At 44.3% G+C, this 21,478-nt stretch overlaps 1 protein-coding gene across 2 annotated transcripts in view; it reads right to left on the minus strand.

Moving 5' to 3' along the window:
* Window positions 1-21,478, minus strand: part of PSD3 (pleckstrin and Sec7 domain containing 3) — a 112,597-nt gene that overhangs the window by 21,683 nt on the left and 69,436 nt on the right. For both annotated transcript variants that reach the window (XM_075137846.1, XM_075137847.1), the window contains 3 exons: window positions 16,019-16,062; window positions 7,294-7,487; window positions 4,733-4,803 (listed from right to left, as the gene is read on the minus strand). In XM_075137846.1, coding sequence (XP_074993947.1) covers window positions 4,733-4,803; window positions 7,294-7,487; window positions 16,019-16,062 — 309 coding nt within the window. The remainder of the gene's footprint in view (window positions 1-4,732; window positions 4,804-7,293; window positions 7,488-16,018; window positions 16,063-21,478) is intronic.

The raw sequence follows: 21,478 nt of genomic DNA on the forward strand, positions 1-21,478 counted from the left end.
CTGCCATGTCTCATCCTTCCTCACAGAGGTCCAGCTAGTGCAGGCCCAGAACTTGCTGCTGCTCAGACACTTCAACAGAGGAGATGCAGCTAACCAGCAATACTGTCGGAGCACCACCTCCACTTGGGGCCAGACAAGGGCACAACCCACCACAGATCTGGCAAGCCTAACAGAAAGGCAGAGCACTGCTGCACAGATGACCAAAGGTAGCCTTCAACTTAAACATCTGTGACATAAAGGGTTTTCAAGGTCTGGTAGTGAGGGAAGCCAAATGTCCTTCCTCTCTCATAACTTGAGTCGCAGCAAGCTTTGGAAGGATCTCCATATCATGATGGACTTTGCCTACTCCCACTTAGGGCACTCTCTAAACCTTCTTCAAGGAAGATTTGGGAAAGTCACTATCCAAAGGACAAGAACTGGAGGAGGCTGTCCAACATCTGGCCCAGCCCTATCTTGAAGACAGAGGAAGCAAGCCCCCAGGTCAAGACCCTTCCTTCATGGGTTCAAAAGGTGATTTATTTGGTGGTAGTTTGGGGGGAAATGACTGGCTCCGCTGCCCAGGGAGACTGGGAAAACTTCAGGGCCAGGAAAATGAACGTAGACATGGTATTCTGGCTTTCCTCAAGTTACTGCCCAGAGACAGCGTCAGCTATCGCCTTGTCTGTTGCCTCCCAGCTTCCTCTGTGAGACGCATCCAATGTCCACAACCCGCTCCAGTGTCTAGACCTGTTCCAGAAGAACTCCACATTTGGGCAGTCCCAAAAGCAGTCCTGGCTGAGAACGCGCTCTGATAGAGAGCATTCACGATAATCCTTGCTAATCCCACCGGATCAGCTGGCTGCAATCTACCTTGACAGCTGGGGATCAGCATTCCGGAAATGTCTCCACATAACTGCCAGCCTCAGAGAAAGCTGGAAGGACGTGAATGTGCTGTCAAAATTCCTCCTCTAAGGCCTCCAACTGTTTTCAACTGGCAGGGAATGCTAGGAGAGCAGGAACATCCGTATCTCCTATGCCATCAAGGAGAGCACGTGCTCTGCTGCGCTGGCGTCAGCGTGGAGGTTGAGCTGAAATGGAAAGCAGCTCTCTAAAGTTAGACCAAGATAGCGGCAAGAAACATATAAGGAGCCAGAAAGGAACTGTGACCTCTCTTTCAACTGAAGGCTGATGTGAGTGCTAAACACAATGACATGCTGAATTCATCTTTCTCAGACTCCTGGAGAATGACTTTCCCACATCCTGCTGACCCAGAGTCAGCATGTTTCTAAATCCATTTTTGATAGACCAGAGAATGGCATTTGGCTTTTCATCAGTCAATGGACTGTGGGTGGATATCTCCACTCAGTTGCATGTGACAGCTGCAAAATTCTCTTTCAGAAAGCCTCATCACCAAACACTTTACATCATTCTGGCCTTTCTCTTTTTTTTTTTTTTTTATTTTAATAGAGGAAACACATTTGAGAAAAGTTATATAAAAATACCTGAAAGCCCGCAAGATTGTAAAGTGCCATATCAAAGAGCGAAGATCTTGCAAACCTCACAGAAGAGTCCAAACAAAACACAAAGGTCCATGTCCCACACTGCTTGCCCAGAAGCAATTTCCAGCAAGGAAGCGAGGTCAGCCTTACATCCTCTCCTTATAAACCTCTCTTCTGAACACACATCACATCCTATGTCAGTCTGGTGAACAGTCATTCTGTCAAGCTCCTACTTTGCAGTTTGCTCTTGCTATGAACAGAGGGCAGGAAATTAACCTTGGCCTGAGGATGCCCAGAGACAGGGACAACATCCCAAACATGTCAAACCTCTCATTTTATATAATATTGCGCAGGCATGTTTAGTTGGCTAATTGTGAACGCTTCCACTGAGCCCCTCCGGTGGCCTCTGTGCTCACTAATTCAGAAACCATCTCTCTTAAATCACTCATTTAAAAATAAATATGCAGCACAGGAATTAGCACTGGAGCAGTTCCAATGGAAAAAAAAAAACAACAAAACGTGGGCACAGAGACAAGACTACCCAGATAAACTCCCCAGTACATCTCAAGTGACCACCATTTACAAACCACTCTCATACCCGGACTTTTGACATCAAAATAAGGAGAACTGGACTGGTACGCAAACAGAATTGAGATCACACTGCCCATTGAGGGAATCACAGCTACTACAAACAATTAATATTTCTATTACAGTAGTGTCTTCAGGGAACAGCTGAGTTACAGATAAACATAGAAAGCAATAGTACAGAGGTTTGTACATGTGTTTGTGTGTATACAGCACCTAGAACAGTGAGATTTCTCTCTCTCCTGCTTGAATAGCGCTCAGTGCAATGAAACCATCATCACAAACGTTACCTCCACAGATACATAGATAATATACAGCTAATGAGAGAAAGAGGGAAAATGTGTGCATGCATATGTGATGAACCCTGCCCATTAGCACTCCATAATCAGGAGAGAAGGCAAACAGAGCCAAGGAAATCCTCTGCCCATGACTACTGCCAGAGCTATGCATTTCTACAAAGAAATGAAGCTGTTCTAAAATGCTCCTGAACTTTCTGAAATTAGGATAACTTCAGCGTCCTGGTATATTGCAAAAGCAAACAACAGCTCAGCAACTTTTACTGTAACAGTTTGGTCTAGCTATGTATTTTAAAACCCTGGCACCTTCAACTTCTGTGATACCACGTCCCTAACAGAGCAAAGTTTATTTCAGGGCTGAAGCAAAGCCCTGCTGGACCTTCTGGAGCTGAAGAGAAATCAGAGGATGTTTCACAGCTGCAGCATGAGGCACTGTGGCTGAGCAGGGGCCGGAGGCAAGCTGGGGAGGCTCACAGCTGCCCCATCACTCCGGGAATGAGTCACTTCCCATCAGGACCCTCTGTCAACCTTTTACGGCGCTAGAGCAAAAGTCTTGCTTGTCACTGTGCTAAGATGGCTTCAGTGCAAGTGCCTTCAGGACCAAGTGGGAGAGTGCAGCTTTGCAGAGGAACCACCCTGTAACCACTGAATTCAAGCGCTGTCACAAGTGCAAGACACACGAATAACAAACAAATAAGAACAAGAACTTCAGCAATGCGTTTCATTCTGCAAAGATGCAGTCAGATGTGAAATTACTCTCTTGCTCTCCAAAGGATGGAGGGTGAGAGTGGGGAGAGCAACATTCTCTAGAAAATTTGCATGCTGCATCAGCATCTCTATATTTTGTCAAACAGAAAGCGTTTTAAACTAATACGCCAGTGATACTCGTAAAAGTATCTAATTAAGACTCTAAAATAGACGGCAGCTCCACTTCTTCCCCTTGAAAGCTTATTACCGCCCCCCCCCGCCGAAGATCAAATAAAAAATTAATTAATGTGTTATGGACAAGGAGCCTTCTTACTTCTTAGGGAACCATGAAGTTTTTTCAGGTGAACACTAAAGATCACTTATTTCAGGAATCAAAGCAGGTAACATCACCCAGGAACGGGCAAGTACAAACCTGCCATGAAGGCCACCTTAGTAAAATCTGAACCTGCTGCCAACAAGAGGACCAGAGGGAAGGCTCAGCTGCGATGCAGCAGACTTGGTTCTAGTCCTTTGCACTGGCTTTGAGCATGTCACATCCAACTTCCAGCCCAAATCTTCCCTCCTGACTGCAAATTGTTTTGTCTGTTTCAGGATTTCAGCCCTCTCAAAAAGGTACTGCACCCAAAGCATCCACTTTGTAAACCTCATGCTGTAAGAATTTGATCCAAACCTCACCCTCTTTTCTCAGAGACTATCCAGGTTGGCTCCAATGAAACCAACAACTTCAGAAAGTCACAGCAGGGGAGGAGGAAACAGCAGTATGCACTTGAACTTGCGCTCCTGATAGTTGCAAAACACAGTGGAAATGTAAAAAGGCTTTCAAAGGAGCATACTTCTACAATATAGGGCAGTCTGGACAAACACCACGTATTTCATTAATATTTCACCTATGCTGGGGGGCAAAAAGCCTTAACAATCTACTTAGCTGCCACCACTTATTTGATTTTGACAGTTCTCACTTATATGTTGCATTTCACGTTCCAAGAGAATAGTTTAAATTGTACTATAATATATTTAAGCTTGTGCCAACAGACTTGAAGGGTTTCAGCTGACTTTTTTTTTAGACTTCTTGCTGTCAGGGAGCAAAGTTTGTTAGAAACCAGTGTCTCATCTTGTTTTGGGGGAAAAGAAAAAGTATCCTTTTATCCTTCAATTTTACTATGGAGCATAAGCTGCAGATTCCTACCAAGGCCAAGCTGCCGTTCAATTGTTTTGCAGCTGGTCTTGCAAGCATTGCAGAAAAGTATACTATGAAAAGATGGGAAAGGAGGACAGCCTTACAGGAGGGGAAGTCATACATATGAAATGCAATGTTAAAAGAAGCCTAGAGGAGTGCGTGCAAGACACAGAGAGATGATGCTGTCTTTGCTGGTGAAGCTGGCTATTTTTTCAGCCACGAGTGACAGCAATGGTATAAACTGGAATTGATAGGGTGCACATGTGGATGGGGACAATGGAACTGAACTTGAAAGTGTGAAAAGGGGGAGGGTGTCAATGAAAGGATTCATGCCTGAATGTGTGTGTAAACAGGGTAAGGGGCAGAGAGAGCAGGTACACTGTGTGTCAGAAGGAAAGGAGTCTGGAGGTGGGCTTGTGAGAGCAGAGAGGATGCCTGCTGCTTTATCCCTCTTTAATTGGTTTCCAAAAGGCAGTGATTTCCCCTACCTTCTGCAAGTACAGGACCGTTCCCTTCAGCACAGCATAAAAGGTTTTCCAGCCTCGCTTTCCCCGGGGAGCTGCAAAGAAAACAAATGAAAACCCATTTAACTCAGATCCATTTTTACACTTTGTCTAGGCAACAGGAAAGCTACATTAGTCCTGTGTTAAACCTCCTTTGTACTCTCCTTTTCAAAGGACAATGCAACTCAGCACAGTGCCTGCACACACCTGCTGTGTGAGAGAGTAATAAAACAACCCTGACGACAGCCCTGGACTGGATCAGAAGGGAACAGCAGCAATGCAGAACGCAGGCCAGAGAGACCCAGTCTTTGTGTTCTTGCAGGTAGGTGGACACTGCCCCTACACAGCTAGGTCTGAGCTCTGCACCACGGCAGAGTTTTCAGAAGAAAACATCCCTTCTCTCCATGCCACAGCAGGCAGGCAGGCACTGCTCAGGACCAATGGGACACTGCTCTGGAAGCAGTGCTTCTCAAGAGCATCCTTCCCCCTTGCCACTGCTGCACACCCGAGCTGGCACTGAGTAGTCAGATGGCTTCTTGGTCCTTTCCCCGCTTCCTGCAGCCGTAGGGGAAGCCAAAGAAGAGAAAGGAGACGGGAGCCAGACAAAATCCTAAGGGGAAAAAAAAAATCACCTCTCAAGAAACATAAAGTCAGTTAGAGATTGAAGAATGTAACAGAGACAACATGTCCAGCCCACAAATTCTTAGAAACAAGCAGTGGGGGGGAAGGAAGAAAATGAAAAAAAAGGGGATTCAGCATGAAGGCTCCAGTTTGAAATTCAGCTGCAATAGAGGGAAACAAGGCACAGGCTGTACAGTCACAGTGCCAGAGACCAGATGCCGCATCTAAGCTGACTCTCCACCAAACATGCACCATTGACCAGCATCCACTTGCCTCTATACTGAAATTAATAACCCGTCCACGACTAAAGCATCACCCTCAGAAAGGCATCCCATTCTGATGTAAAGGCAGCAAGTGATGGCGAAGAGGTTATTATTCCCTTGCTCCAGAGGTTAATCATTCTCATCTCACACAACGGGCCTGACTTCTAATTGGCATTTGTTCAGTTCAGCTTCCAGCCATTGGACCCTGTTACGTCTTTCCCCTCTAGACTGCCTAAGTGCTTTAGCCCTCAGTACTCCTTTCCTGAGAAAATACATATAGCATGCTAGCACATCACTTCATTAGCAATCCCGCACAAGCTGATCTCTGCCCTGCAACAACTCCATTAGGAAATGAAATACGAAAAGGTCTAACTAACTTTAAAAAAATGAGTTTCATTTTATTTGCAACTGGAAAGTCAGAAGGTAACTTTAAGAGCTGCGTGACAACGAGAGACAGAAACTTCTGAAAACATGGCCCTAATTACATTATTCATAAAAGGATTATCCCCAAAATGCCAACATCCGGTGTGCTGAATAATGAGCAATTCTGATTACTTGTAATTAAAGAAATAATTTAATAAAGGCAACCAGATACAATTATTTATTAAGGTTAAATAAACAGAAGTTTATTAAAGAGGAACCTATTCAGAGCATCCAGTCATCCCAAAGAATGAGGTCAGTTTGATTTCGACATCTCTGTTTGGATTTAATTGTCCAGCTGTCAGCCACCAGCTTGAACACACCGACCTCCAATTGTACCTTCTAAAAGATACTAGCAAAACATGCGAACACCAAAGAGCTTAGTCCAGCTAGGAGGGAGTTGCAGTTACTGGAAACCCATCACAAAGTCAGACTTTGCCTTCAGGATTCAGCCCAATAGCGTGAACGATGAATAGGTGATGATCAGCAATGATCGGGGAAAATACAGATGCTCTGAGTAGCCTCTGCTGTTTCCAAGAACATCAATAGAAAACAAACAAATGAAGATGTCCAAACAACAAAACACGCACAGGCGAATCAGAAGCCTTCCATAACGAGTGCACCACAAACGGAAGTAGGACAAGGAGGAAACAGGATAATTAAGGTAAGAGACACAGCAGGATTATTACAAAGAAGGGGCAGGGAAGGACTGCATGGCATAAATCTGGCTGTTACCAAAAGCTGCTGAACTTCATTGGGTATGCGAGCCAAGGCTGGGAAAGTAGGGAACGGAACTTTGCATCTTCCAAGTAGAGATAAAGAACAGCCTTTCTTTAAAGACAGACGCAAAGGGGAGGGGAGATTTGAAACAATCTGGTGTCACATAAGGAAAAGGAGAATTACCAAACTACTACGGAACAGCTACTGTAATTCACTTGAAATTGTTTTCTCTTCTGTAAACCATGAGATTCATTTTCTTTTAGCACAAAAGATTCACATTGCTTTGCTGTATCACATTACTCATTATGCTCATACATTAGAACTGCTGCAAATGGGACTGAACGTTGTAAATCCTGGCCTAATAGTGAGAGTGTGATAATCCAATTGCTGCGTTGTTTGTTATTGCTGCAATTTCCCCTAATGAAGCAGCACTATTTGCCTTGAGAAGCACATGGGCTCATCGTAAGTGGCATTGTGCAGAGATAACAAGAAAATGAGACATTAAGAGTGAAAGATACTCACTTTTCTTTCCATCCATATCCGCATGGCTTTTCCGAGCCAGAAATCCAGTTTTATACACAGCAGCATTGGGGTCATGAGGGATGTCCAGGAATGGGTTATTTGAGTTGCCAATTCGACTGACAGCCTTCGTCTGGCTCCCATTATCCTTTTCATCTGTACCATCTGAGTGAGACTTTTTTTTCTCTTCTTCATCCCTTAAAAAGCAGTGAAAACCAAGCATGAACGAGGGACTGACCAGCAAAGTTTCATTTCAGTAATTCTTGCATGCTCCTTGTCAAAATATACATCTCTCTTTATAGGAGGCCCTATTTAGAGAGAAACCTAGACATATACCAAAACATAGTCGGATTATAGCAAAGCTTCAGTTCACCTACTTCACCAGCAAAGGACATAGGAGCCAGATTTTCAAAAAACCCAAGTTTCCCTCTTACAGCCTCAAAAGGCAGGATTTCAAGAATGTTCTGTTTCCTCCAACTTCACCTATTTTTAATTCCGCTTATTTGAGTGCTAAAATGGGAAATATTTGCCTGCTGGGCTTTCCTGAAAAATCTCCAATTTCTTCATGAGTTCACAAGCAGATGAAAAGAATTAGATTACTACAGATCACTGTGGCTTACCCCTTAAACTTAGCATATGAAACACAGACTCTACTTCCTTTTCTTTATTCTCCTCTGCAGACTAGCATAATAGTAGTAATTTAAAAATGAAAACTACACTAGGTGAATTATGTTATCTGTATTTTAGAAACAAAATGCTGCTCAAAATGTTACTTATTAGGGCAATGTATTCAACACAGCTCTTGGGGGACAACAATGCAACCCATTTCAGCAAGTCACAAGCACTGCCTGACTAATAAATGCCTTTTTGCTTGTCACAGCCAAAAGCAAAAAGGACCAGGCAACCTAGAAAACAAAGGGGGTCCATCACAAGAGTAGGACGATGGTTTTCAGAGAACAGTAGGGCACTGAATCTGGGTGGATGGTGTATCTGGAGGAACCACAGTCAGTGTCAGATTACAGAGCAGCCCTGTGTCCTTTGAAGTCCCCACATAGTCCCCTCCAAGTGACTGGGAAAGGTGTGTCAGGGAGGATGAAGGCTGTTATTGGAAAGTCATGCTAGCAATGCTTCTCCTAAGACCAGCACCTGATATAAAAAAAATCATTATCACTTGAGTGTAATGATGGCTAATGGGGGGGGGACGACTTCAAGCTGCTGCATCTCACTGGACCCAGATGACCAGCAGAGAGAGCAAGCTCAGGCAGACCTTCCAATCACATGCATACGTTCAAAGGCGTGTATCAGATGAGGATTAGCAAGGCACATGTCGGTCCAAAAGCTCCTTTTGGGGCACACTGCAACCATGTCTGCTTATGGGAACGACCATCCAAAGAAATGTCCTCCAAGAACTGCAGGCTAGAGCAACAAATCTGTGTTATCCTGATCTCTGCTGAAATGGTCTTCTGGGGAATAACTTAGTCTGAGGAGATACAAGGATAATAGACTGGTTTGAGAACAAGGAAACCAAATCCAGAGACACGGAGGCTATATTAGTAAACTCAGCAGTGCCAGGGAATGTTCCCAGGCATTTTACTTTGATCACCTCATATTACTTTGTGCTTGGCGTGGTCTCAGCCCAGCACACTCCCAAACAATTTCCAGACACTGTTTAGGAATCAGCACAGTCAAGTACCACCCCAACAGGCAGTATAGAGGCAAGCATCTTCTTTTGGAGGGTAAGACTTTTCAACAGTATGGATACGGATGCTAGACATCGACATTCTGCCCAAGAGTCACACAAAAGTGCCAGACATTTGATTTAGTTGTAGAGATACAGCCAAGGTGGTGCACCATACCATCATGGTGTTGTCTTGCAAGGTCTCCTGATTAAGAGGAACAAATCTTTTACCTGAAGACCTGATTCCTGCAAGGCAGAGCAATCCTTGCATCCGTCAGCCTATTGAAACCTGTTTTCCCACTGCAAAACAGAGAGATTGGCAAAAAACTTTTTGTTGCTCAATGCATGCATGCTTTGGTTGAAGCCCTCTCCCAATTGAAAAAGCGTAGGAATTTCTGACAGTTTTGTTTGTCCCCACCCTTCCTGTGTCCACCGCACTTACTAGCTGCTGGCAAGCCTGGACCATTGTGTGACACGTGTTTCTTAGATACGTGTCCATTCCAGGAGCAAATTCTTTCAACACAAGTCTGTGGTACCTAATACAGACTAAAATCTCTCACAGGGCACAAGCACGCAGGCTGATTTGTCACATAGAAGTGCCTTGTGAATTCTGGGATCTCAGCCAAGGACACAGGGGATTTCTCCTTGTCAGCAGAGACCTACTGCAGTAAATGGCTTAGCATTTTTTTTGAATAAGCGATCTGCTCTGGAGCTATGGGAGCGAATTACCTTATACTGATCAACTGTCCTGTGGGAATGTACCAGTGCCCTCATCCAAGCAGCCACCGGTGTTGTGATGAGCAATCCTGGGGATCCTGGACACCAGTAGTGGTGGGGGCAGTAGCCTCAAACTCACAGCATCTCTGGGGCAGCTATTAAACAGAAATTCTTCAAAAGACAAATGCAGACAGGGCAGACAAGGACAAAATGGCATCTGCTGTCATGACTACTGGTAGCATTGAACAAACCTTTAATTGATCCTTTAATCTGTCACTGAAAATGGGACGTCCTTGAGATTCAGAAGCCTCAGGCACTTGTGAGAGCTGAGTGCTCTGACAAGATGCATGAGGCCAAGATGCACGAGCCAGTCTGTAAGATGCAATGAAGGGAGCCAGAGAGGCAAGGGGGGCTCATTACACAGAACAAGAAATGGATGAACAGCCGACAGAATATAACTAAAAGGAGCCTCTGTCTCCCTCTTATCTTGAATATGAAACACCAGTGGAAATAAAACCAGGGGATCTGGGACCCAATTCTTCAAATACTCCGTGGTGTTTGAGTGGTCAAGCGTAAGAAGAAAGCAGGATGATTGGGAGGAGTTTCAAAGTAGTAAGACAGCTCAGGTATTAGCCTTTGCTTACATACCCTCCAAAGCTGGCTGGATAGATAAGTCCCAGACAGGCTTTATCAAGGATTTAACAATTTGACCTTACTCCTCACCAGCCTTTAGGGTACGGTTGCAAGAAGGAAGAGCTGCAGAAAATTCAGCTGGCCTCTGGACACATACACCTGAAAACTGATCTCTGTTTGAAACCCTAGCCTGTGGGGGTGCAACCACTTCCTCATCCTCAGATGCCTCTCACAGATGATTCAAGTCCTGTAACATCCCCAGCGTGAAGACCTCCAGTGATGCAGAAGGAAGAGTCAGCAGGTGGTGTTTCTGTGCAGGTATGTTCAGAGTCATGGACCTAGTGTCACACAGGCAGAGCTCAGGTCCTTGTCAAGGGCAGGCTCGGTGCCTCTCCTTTCCATTTAGTACAGGAAATAGCAGAATCCTTGTCCCTTTGGGGAAAAAACCCCATGTTGGTTCCAACACACATTTCAGGAGCAAAACATCATCATGAGGGTCCACTTAGATTTGCAGAAGTCTTAAGAGATTTTCTATCTTTGATCAGCAGAGGGAGATAATTCCTGGCTCTGGGTCTGGAAGTCATTCCTCTGGTGACTCCTCTCTGATGACTGAAAGGGGCTGATGGCTGTGAACAGTCTTGTCCATCCACAGAAAGTGGGACCTACTAGAGTCTCTGCTCTGCAGAGTACTAGTCACAGGAAAAGGCTACCACCTGTAGAGGTTCTCCAAGACCCTGCTTACGGCATGTGGTATTTGCAGGATTTCCCAAATCAAGGAGCTTCAGTTCCACCTCCCTTAGCTTGTCTTTTTGGAAAAGGACCTGCAGACAGAGCCATAACTAGAGCACTGGCTGCCCCTGAGAACCAGCACACCAAAGCCAGAATCTGCTTGCTCTATCACTTGAAGACACAGCATTGAAACAGCAATGTTTTCCTTCTCAAATGCATGATCACTGACAACCAGAAAGAGTTTGCCTCTTATTCTTAAACACACAGATTTGAAACACATGCAAAAATGCAGATGTTGCCATTTTGGTGAAGAAATATATTTTTGCCTCTCCCCAAAAAGACCATATACAAGAAAGTCCCAGTTTTGTCATCTGGGAGAAAACCACCATCCGGTTCTCTCAGTAACAAAAATCTGTCCTGGAAAACTTTGAAGTCACTAAGCTGGAAAGACAGGATCAAGCCCTTCATTTTTAAAAGTCTGCTTTGTCTCTGCATTAGTTAAAATAGAAAGCTTACATGACATGGCAAAAGGCTGGGTTTATCCATTTAAAAATTGGCATTTAAAAAAAAACAGATTTGTAACATATAATTATATGAATTTGTGGAACTGATAGCATCTGTATGAGGAAATTGACTTGAGAAACCAGTAGAGAGAAGTTTTGGCATCTTTCCCAAAGGGAGAAGAGAAGAAAGGAGAGCCAGGTGATTACCACCTGACCCCTCTCTAAAATCAATCATGAAGTTGCAAACAGGAAACATCCTAGAACTTGGGAGACGAAGAGTTAATTATAACGGGAGAGATTTCTGGGTTTGACCTAGAAAAAGGTGAGCTTCAACACAAACGTCTTTATAACCACTCAGTCTCAGCGTCACAGTTTGCTGCAGGAAACACAGAAAGGATTTTGCACAGGTCCTTTCCTACCATCACTGTCTCAAAGACCTATTTTGGTTTGGCTGGAAGGAGAGGATTTTTAAGTGAGGTCCAGAAAAACAAAAAAGAATATACTGTGTCCATATCTAAACTTCTCTGCAAAGAAAACTGCATCATCAACTAGACAAAAACCAAGTGATTCTCCTGAAAACTACACTGTCCTGCTGAGAGAAAGCTTTCAGGATACAGCTGGCTCAAATGCAGCCATTTGGGTTTTGCAATTTTGTAAGAGCACTTTGGTATTTCACATGTTAATTCTAGATCACCATTCAGACTATTTTAAGGTGATAATTTTATTATTCCCATCACCTTCAACCAGAAGTAGACATAATATTACAAACAATAGAGAACAATAATGTTCACTACATTTCCATGTAGACATCAGGCAAACAAAACATATTTAGCTCTGGCGCCTTTGAAATCAAATTAATTTTTCTTCTTCAGCTTAAAACTGACTATGATCGGTGGAAAAGCCAAAGTATAAGAAACATCTACAAAACCTGGTCCATAATATTATAGACAATGGGAGTGAAGGGATGTTAAGAGGTCAGCTAATCCATCTCTCTACCTCTAAGGCTGGATCCACTCTTCCTAACCCAATCTGGACAGAATAACCAGTTCACAAAAACCTTCAGTGAAAGCACTCGCATAGCTCGTCCAGGCAAATCTATGCCCTGGTTTAAAAGGGTTATTGCTAGAAAGCTTTTTTTAATGTTTAACCCAAACTTCCCTTGTTTCAAATTTAAGCCCATCTACAATAGGTCTGAAGAATAATTCACACCCTTCTCCTCTGCAACAGCCTTTACACACTGAAAAAAACACACTCAGGTCCCTCTCCTCAGTGCTGCCTTTTCCACCTAAAGAAACCCAACTCTTCTAATCTCACCGCTCACATTCACAGGATCTTGAATTCATTTCATCTTTCGGGTAATGTCAGGGTTGAAGAACAAGAGTTTACCATTTGAGTGTGAAAAAATCTCATGGAAATACCAAGTCCCTCAGGGAAATTTAAGCAGCATGAGAAATTAAAACACAATTACTGAGGCTACATACACTGCTGGGGTGGTTCCAGTGACCTCAGCACATTGAAAACAGGATGCATTGGACTAACTGGATGAAACAGCATGGCTTCACTGCAGTCAGTAGGAACTTCTGCCAGTGACTTCAGTGAGGTCCAATCACTACTTGGTGCTTCACTTGCTGTTCAAAGAAATGAACCACAGTCCAACAGACAGGAGAGATCTAGAACTGTAAGCAGTAGAGAGGAAATACGGAATGGACAAAAGACAGAATAATCGTATTTCTGATGGTTAGTTTTCCCATACTGCTTTTCTCTTTTCTCCCAGGACACTGAACAACACAAGGCAGGCAAGAGGAAATAGCAAGCAAAGTAAATGACACATCAAGTAAATGGCAGAACATTTTCTGGCAGTTCTATTGTGAAAAGTAACCAAAAAGGGGGTGCAGTGCGGAGTAGGAGTGTGCATTCAGGATCCCACATTCACCAGTTCAGGGTAACTTCGAGGTCAGATATGTTTATTTTGCAGATCATGGTATGTGATTTGCTTTTAACCTTCTGGAGAACTTCAACCTGGAACTACTGCAGAAAAAGAACTGTAATGCAATTCTCTCTTCCAGACCTGTACTCATGCTTCCCTGTTCATACAGGAAAAATGAACACTCCTACTGAAAGTCTCTGGAGCACATCTGCTGATTAAGGTGCCACTTCTCTTGACTACAAAATTGGAATCAATGCTAGCCTTTTCTTTCTGTGGGCTTTGGATCAGACTGTAATTCTACTGGAAATGGATAGCAAAGCATTTAGTATGATGACACACCTAGCTCGCTACTAATAAGATAAGGATCATGTAGCAGTCTTCCCCCATCTTACGTATCGCTGTTAGCCTCCCCTGCCTATGGCCTTATTGACAGTCATTAATCCACCAAATAATGTACTGCCAGAGAAGCTCTTAAACTGTTGCTCAGCTCATAAGAGAGAGTCTTAGACCCTCAAAGGGTTCTGGCTGGAAGAAAGGCATTCCTTCAACACGCCAGCATTGCGAGGGAGCTTATGTTGGGTTTTGCAGCCCTATTTCTACCTTTGCCCTACCTCCCACTTCTTCCCCTGCCAACTGCATCAGGGAAGCAAAGGGATACTCTTTGGAAAGGAGAGAGGATGTTCCTCAGTCCTGTCACAGCAAAACCGACCATGTCCCCTTCCTATCCACCTTTCTCTGCAGATCACAACAACAGGACAAGAGAGTGATATGCCTTCTCCCTCTAACTCAGGCAGTCCTGGGGCTCCTTGGGGTGATTACTTTACACCAACCACACATCTCTCTAAAAGTGAGGAGAGATATCTTCACGCTCCCTCTTCCAGCCAGCACCCTCAGCCCTAAGGGTAAAGGCACAACCTCTTTGACTATGCCCAGAACAAGCTCTGTTTCACAGCATGGAAAGTAATTGTCACATCAGTCCCAGCTATCTGTCCAAGTTTCAGACTGCAATGGACAATTGGTCACTTTGAGCATTCTGCTGGGAGAAGGTGGCTTTACATCCACATCCCGAAGCCTTATTTAAGGAGGATTCTGATTTCTCTCTTTCCCAGCCTGCTTGCAATTTTTCCCCAAACAATTCATTAGCAAGGGATATGGACTGGACTATGTAAACGCTGAAGCAGTTGCTACCTATACAGGAGCAAGCTATCTCATAAATCACCTTGACTGAAGCTCATGGGAGCAGAGCCAGGCATGCGCCAGTTCCCACCTGGAGGCTGCCCAAGTGTATTAGACACGGTATGGTCTCTTGCCAAGAACTGGAGGAAAATTCTGACATCGAGAAAGTCACATAATGGATTCTGCTGGGTCTAAAGTACCTGTGAGAGAGTGTCTTGCAAACAGCTCTGGTGTTGTGACATGGAAGATTCACACAGCGTATTCCAGGTCCAAGACACAGTCTGGGAAAATGTCTCCCACCGTGCTTCTTATGAGGCTCATCAGAGATGGCACTTCTTGGTGATTCCCTTTACCAGCACACCTTCCTCACTACTCTGACATTGTCTAACACACCTCTGAACAGGGGCTACAATCCCAGTTGAGACCAGCAGCCCTTGTAAGTGAGGATGAACCTGACAAGGAATTCATTTGCAGATGATGAACTTAAAACAAGGAAGATCAGAAGCCAACGGGCCGGCAAGACCTAAGGCAGTTCTTAGAAATTCTAGCACAAAAGGTACAGGAGCACGCATCCCAGACATACATTATTCTCAAGAAAGTGAGGCTTCAGATACGTAAATCCACACGGGTAAACATCTTGTACAGCCAAAATAGATAAGAGACATCATTCTTTTATTTTACACCAAAATCCACTGTTCTGCAAGTGGCAAAATCTAAAGCAGACCCTTCCGCTCTTTGCTGGCATACCTAGACCACATAAAACCTAAGTACAGAGAAATGTCAATTTAACACAATCAGAAACTGAAGCTTTTTCTCGTCTGCAGTATTTCCGCAGTTAACAAGTGTTAGCCTGTCGAAAGCAGCTAAGGACAGGGGATATCAGACTTTGTCCAATCTATCATCTTTCATATTAGGTTGTTGTCAAGTTATCCATAGTTAATCAGGAGACAAACCAAGACAATAAACCAACAGCAGGAAACTCAATCCAAGACTTGTGTTTCTATTCAGTGGTTCTGACACAATGTACCGAAAGATAAAGGGAGAAGTCAACTTCTGTTTTATTTATGCAGTCATAGAACAAAGGAGGATTTAATTTCTCTCTTTTCAGGCTGAAGTTTCCTACTGAATGAAACGTCCTCTTTCCTTACAAATGCAGTTGGCTCCTATCATTAACAACTCCCCTTGCTGGAGAAACAGAGGAGGCAGTATTGCCAGGTCATTCATTAACAGAAAAGCAAACTCATTACATACACTGGCTACCTTCTACAGGCTTTGGAGCCCACTCAGATGGTGACATAGCACGTATAAACAGATTACTACACAGGTACTATTTTTAAACTCCTAATTTCTATGCAGTATACTTACACTGCCCATTCCAGCTTCTCATTCTTGATTGAATTGTAGAGGGCCTGCAAAGGGAGAGAAATGAGATGGGATTATTGTTTGACCCCTGCTACACATACATTAATATGCTGAAAATTACCTAACTAATACCTGCAAGCGAGCTGCCTCTGATCAAGGAAGTACTGTACCTGCTCATGGTAATGCAAAAATCTTGAGCAGAAATCTCATCTAATGAAAAAATACCAGAACTCACAGTTTGAGATTACAGTCATCTTCTCAAGCAGGTTTCTGGGGTTTGTGGTTTGTTTTGTTTTGTTTTTTTTTTTAAATAACCATGTTAAGTTTGCAAAAGCCATGAGACTATAGCCTTGAAATTCAAGGTCCAATTTAATTCCTGATAGTCAGTGAGATTTTTTTTGTCACTGACTTTAACGGGGCCAAGATTTCACCATATGGGTTTACCTGTAAAACTATGCCAGAATAGCAATCCAAAGTCCCTGAGCCTCACAGACACCTGAATGCTTCCCCAGTCACACACCCAAACATAAACACGTTCTGTTTCTAAATGCAAAACAGAAAATGAACCACAAGCAGCTTTCATGCTTGAAGATCAATGTCTTGGAGTGCTGCCTGCTAACATCGTTACTCTTTCAATTTATAGGAAAGATGCCAGTAAGTTTGACACCAAAGGTCACAATTCTGTTGTTGATACCAGCCTGCAAAGAAAAGGGTCTGGAAGCTGATTTAAGCCTGGGTGGATATCAGACAGTTGGGATGGATTTCTTTTGAGAGGGAGTAGGTACATCACTTGGATAAGTGTGTCTGGTTTCAGCCCTCCAGTAGCTGATGCATACAATGGATAAATGCCTGCTATTACTACAAGCTAATGGAGTTCTTCAAATAGGCCACTTGACTCAAGTGAAGTATTTTGATATGGAATGTCCCTGAATCTCGCACTTACAATCCCCATTTGTAATTTACCTTATATACATAGCTAGATTTACTCCCTCTGGCACATAACTCCTACACAACCTCAAAATATGTTAACGTGTAGAAGAGCTGTTGATGCACACGATTACCAAAAAGTAGCACATCAAGTAAGAACAAGCCTGAAAATCACATACTATAATAGCTATGACACGCTCAACAGAAACATTAGCATTTATATAGCCTTAACTCTGACCCACAACAAAAATAATTTGGAAAACTGAAGAGTCGAAACTAGTCTTGTGCATATGCCACAGCTGCACTTGCAACGAGAATCCCATGAGCATATCCCGCTGCTCATCCTGTGATCCAATGGCTCCTTTCTGAATCTTGCACAGTCTATTTGAAGATCCTTAATATTCAGCTCTGTGAAAATCTGGCTCGACTGAACCATACACATGCAGGTCAAACATACTGGTACAACTCACCTCACGCTGATGCTACACATGCAGCAGCTTTTAGTCACAGTGTACCATAAAAGTAGGTTTCCCAGATCAACAGAACAGATATGACCACCAGGAGGAATCATCCCACATCCTACTTACACTGAGCTAGCAGAGAGAGGTCCCCACCGCTAACAAGGCTTTGCTGCGCTACTCACAACAATATGATGAAATATTTCCAACTCTGGAGTTTTCAGTGTCTTTTTCTATTTATCCTATCTTCTCCAAACTTGTACAAGGAGCTCTGATCCAAAGGCAAACAGCTAGACAAAGGTGAAGAAAAGGACACTGCTGGCAGTTTCTAGGCACTTTGCTTAATTTTCAGGTAAGAGCTATCAAGAGATGTTAAGACCACCCTGCAGGAAGCAAGCAAAAGAAAAGGCTAACGTTCCTCCTACCATGTAGCCAGCAGTCCAACAGAATTAGATGCACCTGCATTCTTCTGCACAAGCTGATGCTGACACTGATTCCCTGGGGTCACCCATATTTTCTATTAGAAGCCACTACGTTTCTAATGATTTGGCTAAAGCCCCCCCTCTTATTCTTTGACTTGTCTTTTTCTTCCTACTTTGATTTAAATATTCTCTTACATTTTGAGCCGGAAAACTACTTCCACATTTAAGGCAGAGAGGCTGCATTATTTCCCCCGTTGCCTCCCCATTTTTTCAGAAGCAGCATTTTTTTCCCCAGCTGATTGAATGAGCTTTTGAAATGTAGCAAAAACCTTGCCTGGGGTATCAGAAATGCCTTTTGATGCTCTCTGGCCCAAATGCCTACAAGATTGGGTCACGACCTCTGAAAATGAATGCCCTGTGCAGTACTGCTTTTTGTGGGATTTTGCTGCTAAGGAAGTCTCTAGGGATCACTGCAGCCAAAGAGCAGGACATACAAAAGCAGCACTCCAGACTAGTGCAGGAACAACAAATGCCCCAGGTTTTTGCCTTGTGGAAAGTGACATGTGTTTGTCCCAATCGTTACTAATGAGCCAAACTCCATCTTCCTTCTTCAGGGAGTAACAGACACCTACCCAGTCACGTGGCATACATCTGACGAAGGACACAGTGTCTCCCATAGAGCATCAAATGTAGCCTCTCAGAAAACCTCTGCTATTTATACAAAAATAGAAGAGAAAACCCTAGAGAGTATCCACAGCCTGGGCAGCTGTATACAGGGCATGTTCGGTGCGTCTACCGAACGTGTTCAGTGAGACTTCAGTGAGTAGACCTCTCAAGGGATGGAGATACATGAGTTCTCATGCCTGCCCCCCAACCTGCCTCTCTGGCAGAGACTGCTGCTGGGCTGCGCACTCGCTGCCGTACTCACCAGCCTTTTAGAGCTGCTTTAGTTGTTTCTCCAAAGCAATTTATGCTTTAACACTTTCCTGATGTCTGCTGGGCTCTCGCATGATCTGGAGAAGAAAAACTTCCTCCTCCCATGTTTTGCAACCAGTAGCAGACGTGTACAGCCCAGCACCCGCTCCATCATTTATTTCATGGCTGTGCATTTGTTCCATGGCCCTGATTCAGACAGCAGCTCTTTTCAGCAGACATTTCTCCAGAGTATGATTAAATCAAATGAACTTGGAGACAAGCACTTAAATGCTTCACTAAATTGCAACAAAGCTGATCAGAGATTATGGCGGGGACATGACTTTCACCGTACTTAACTAGCCGCAAGGACAGATTTTATTAACTCATGTTTTCTCTCTGGGAAATGAAAAAAAAAAAAAAGCTCTGATTTAAAGCACTCTTACAGTTTGACAACAATCACAGCTTCTTACCTGCTAGCCTGGGAAGTGCTTGGCAAATTTGCTACCTAAGCCGGAAAATTGGAGGGTGGACCACAGCAGGGAATGCCAGAACGAATATTGCATGGGTCTCATCTTCCAAGCTGGACTGATACCACTTGGAAAGGGGAGAGACTTTCTATCTCTTTTGGCACCCAAGGCTACTATAGGCAGGATCCAAACTCCCAGCTACCGACTACTCAGCAGTGTCCAACTTCACTGCTTCCACTCTTAAGCTCTATTACCAAGACAGCAAAAAACGACTCTTTACAGCTTTCCCGTTTCTGAGAATTGCTGATCTCTGGGTCCACCACACCTGAGGCCCAGCACTGCTCTAAGCTCCCTGGAGAAACAAATGCAGAAGGGAGAATAAAAGAAATTAACTGCTGCATAAAACAGAATAGCAGGCAACAACCTAGACACTTCCTTATTTTAACTCCAATGCTGTTTCCTACAGCTCCAATTTGACCCTTAGCAGACTCCAGTAGGAAAAAAAAACCAATGGGATTTGTTACATATTTGTAGGATTTGTTTGTATTTATTCATAAGCTGGGCAAGAAACTTACACTTTCTTTTTTAAGTGGAAGCCTGTAACTCTATAAGAAGCTGCTGAATTCCATCCCCATTTTCCCTTTGGTAAGCAGGTAGGTCAACTAAAAATCCAGATTTTCACATGCTCTCACCAGTCTTTTATTCCAATTGGAAAGAGATGCAAAACTACACAGGGAGTGCTTCTGAAAACTCCTGTTTATTTTACAAAGCTGCCAAGAAAAAAAGGTCACTCGCCACTCTCACCTCCCTCAAAACCTTGTCACATGCACAAACCATTGGACCCATTTAAACAGGCTGCTGGCACCTGCCGACTGCCAGCTATGCTTTGACTCAGCCTCTGCAAGCAGAAGCAGTGAATAGAAGAAAGGCACAACCAGGTGTGCACATAGGGACAAAAACCTGACGAATTACCCAGATACTCATCTCAGTAGATCATCTAGGTAACAAGTAGGCTCAGGGTCCCCAGAGCCTGGCCAGCAGGGTGCAAGAGGTCCTGGGGCACCGTGCGAGCCCTTCCCTCAAAAGGCAACATAGGGCTGGCTCTTGAAGCAGCCTACTGACTTTCTGTACACACTCGCCCATCCAGAAAACCCTGCCAGGAGGAAAAGGAATACACCGCAGGTATTTCTTATACCTGCTCCGTGCACAAAAGAGAAGGAGCCAGAAAAGCCTGCCACGAGCAGGTAAACAGGAAAACCAAAACTGAGTTCAGAGAGCCAGCAGGGATGACCCAGACTGTCTTCTCCAGTTTTTGTTTCCCAGGCTTTCTGCTCACACTCAGTTCCACTCTCATTTCTGGAGTCGTTGTTGGGAGAATGACCATCTGACCATTACAACAGATACCCCGAGTGGCTTTTGCAGCCCCCAGGAGAGGGGTGCACTTGTGCTTTCTGACCCAGGCCCCTGCCACCCCGCCCTCCAGCCACTGGCAGAAGCAGCCCTGCCTGGGGACATTTCTTCTTCACCTCCAGCTCGTAGTGGCATGGTTGATCCCAGGCAGCCAAGGAAGCCCCAGTCACACCTCTGGGCAAAGACATGCACAGTCCTTGCAGTCAGAAGTGCTCAGTCAGAAGTTCAGCATCTCCCCCGGTCACTCAGCACCAGTCCATCAGCTCTGCCTCTGGGACCACAGCAGTCAGCCAGGCACCAGCCCCAGCTCCCCACCATACGTGGTTTATTGGAGGGAGGAAAACCAACAAAAGCAGCAGAATCCTACAAAAATAAAACAGGTTACAGAGGCAACAGATACCAGACATCACAGGTGCCTGCATGCAGTCCTGATAGGTGCTAATGTGCCTGTCTTTTGGGACCTGGGTGTGTCCCTGTGTCATTGCCTTCTGCCAGGTTTGGATGGGGTGCAACTCATAGCTATATACCACTCCCAGTATGCTGTTTAGGTGATTACGTGAATGTTGACCCTCCCCCAGAACTGTTGCTTGCATACAGATCTACACTAGTTCACCATCTCCTGTTTGCCACCCTCCCCCAAAATCCAGATCTTGAAATTTTCTCCTTTCATGCGCGGATCTGTAACACCTGGTGAGGCAAGGATAAGCGCTCTGATCACTGAACGCCTGTAGCTCCTTGCCAGGCTCAAAGCCCAAATGCCCCTGATGCCTCACGCATTTTCCCCCTTCTGACGAGGATGCAGCAAGGATGCCAGAGTAGTACCCCAAGAAGCCTGTGGGTTAGTGCACAGCACGGCATGTCTGC

Source organism: Calonectris borealis, chromosome Z (assembly GCF_964195595.1).
Source record: "Calonectris borealis chromosome Z, bCalBor7.hap1.2, whole genome shotgun sequence".
Classification (NCBI taxonomy): domain Eukaryota; kingdom Metazoa; phylum Chordata; class Aves; order Procellariiformes; family Procellariidae; genus Calonectris; species Calonectris borealis.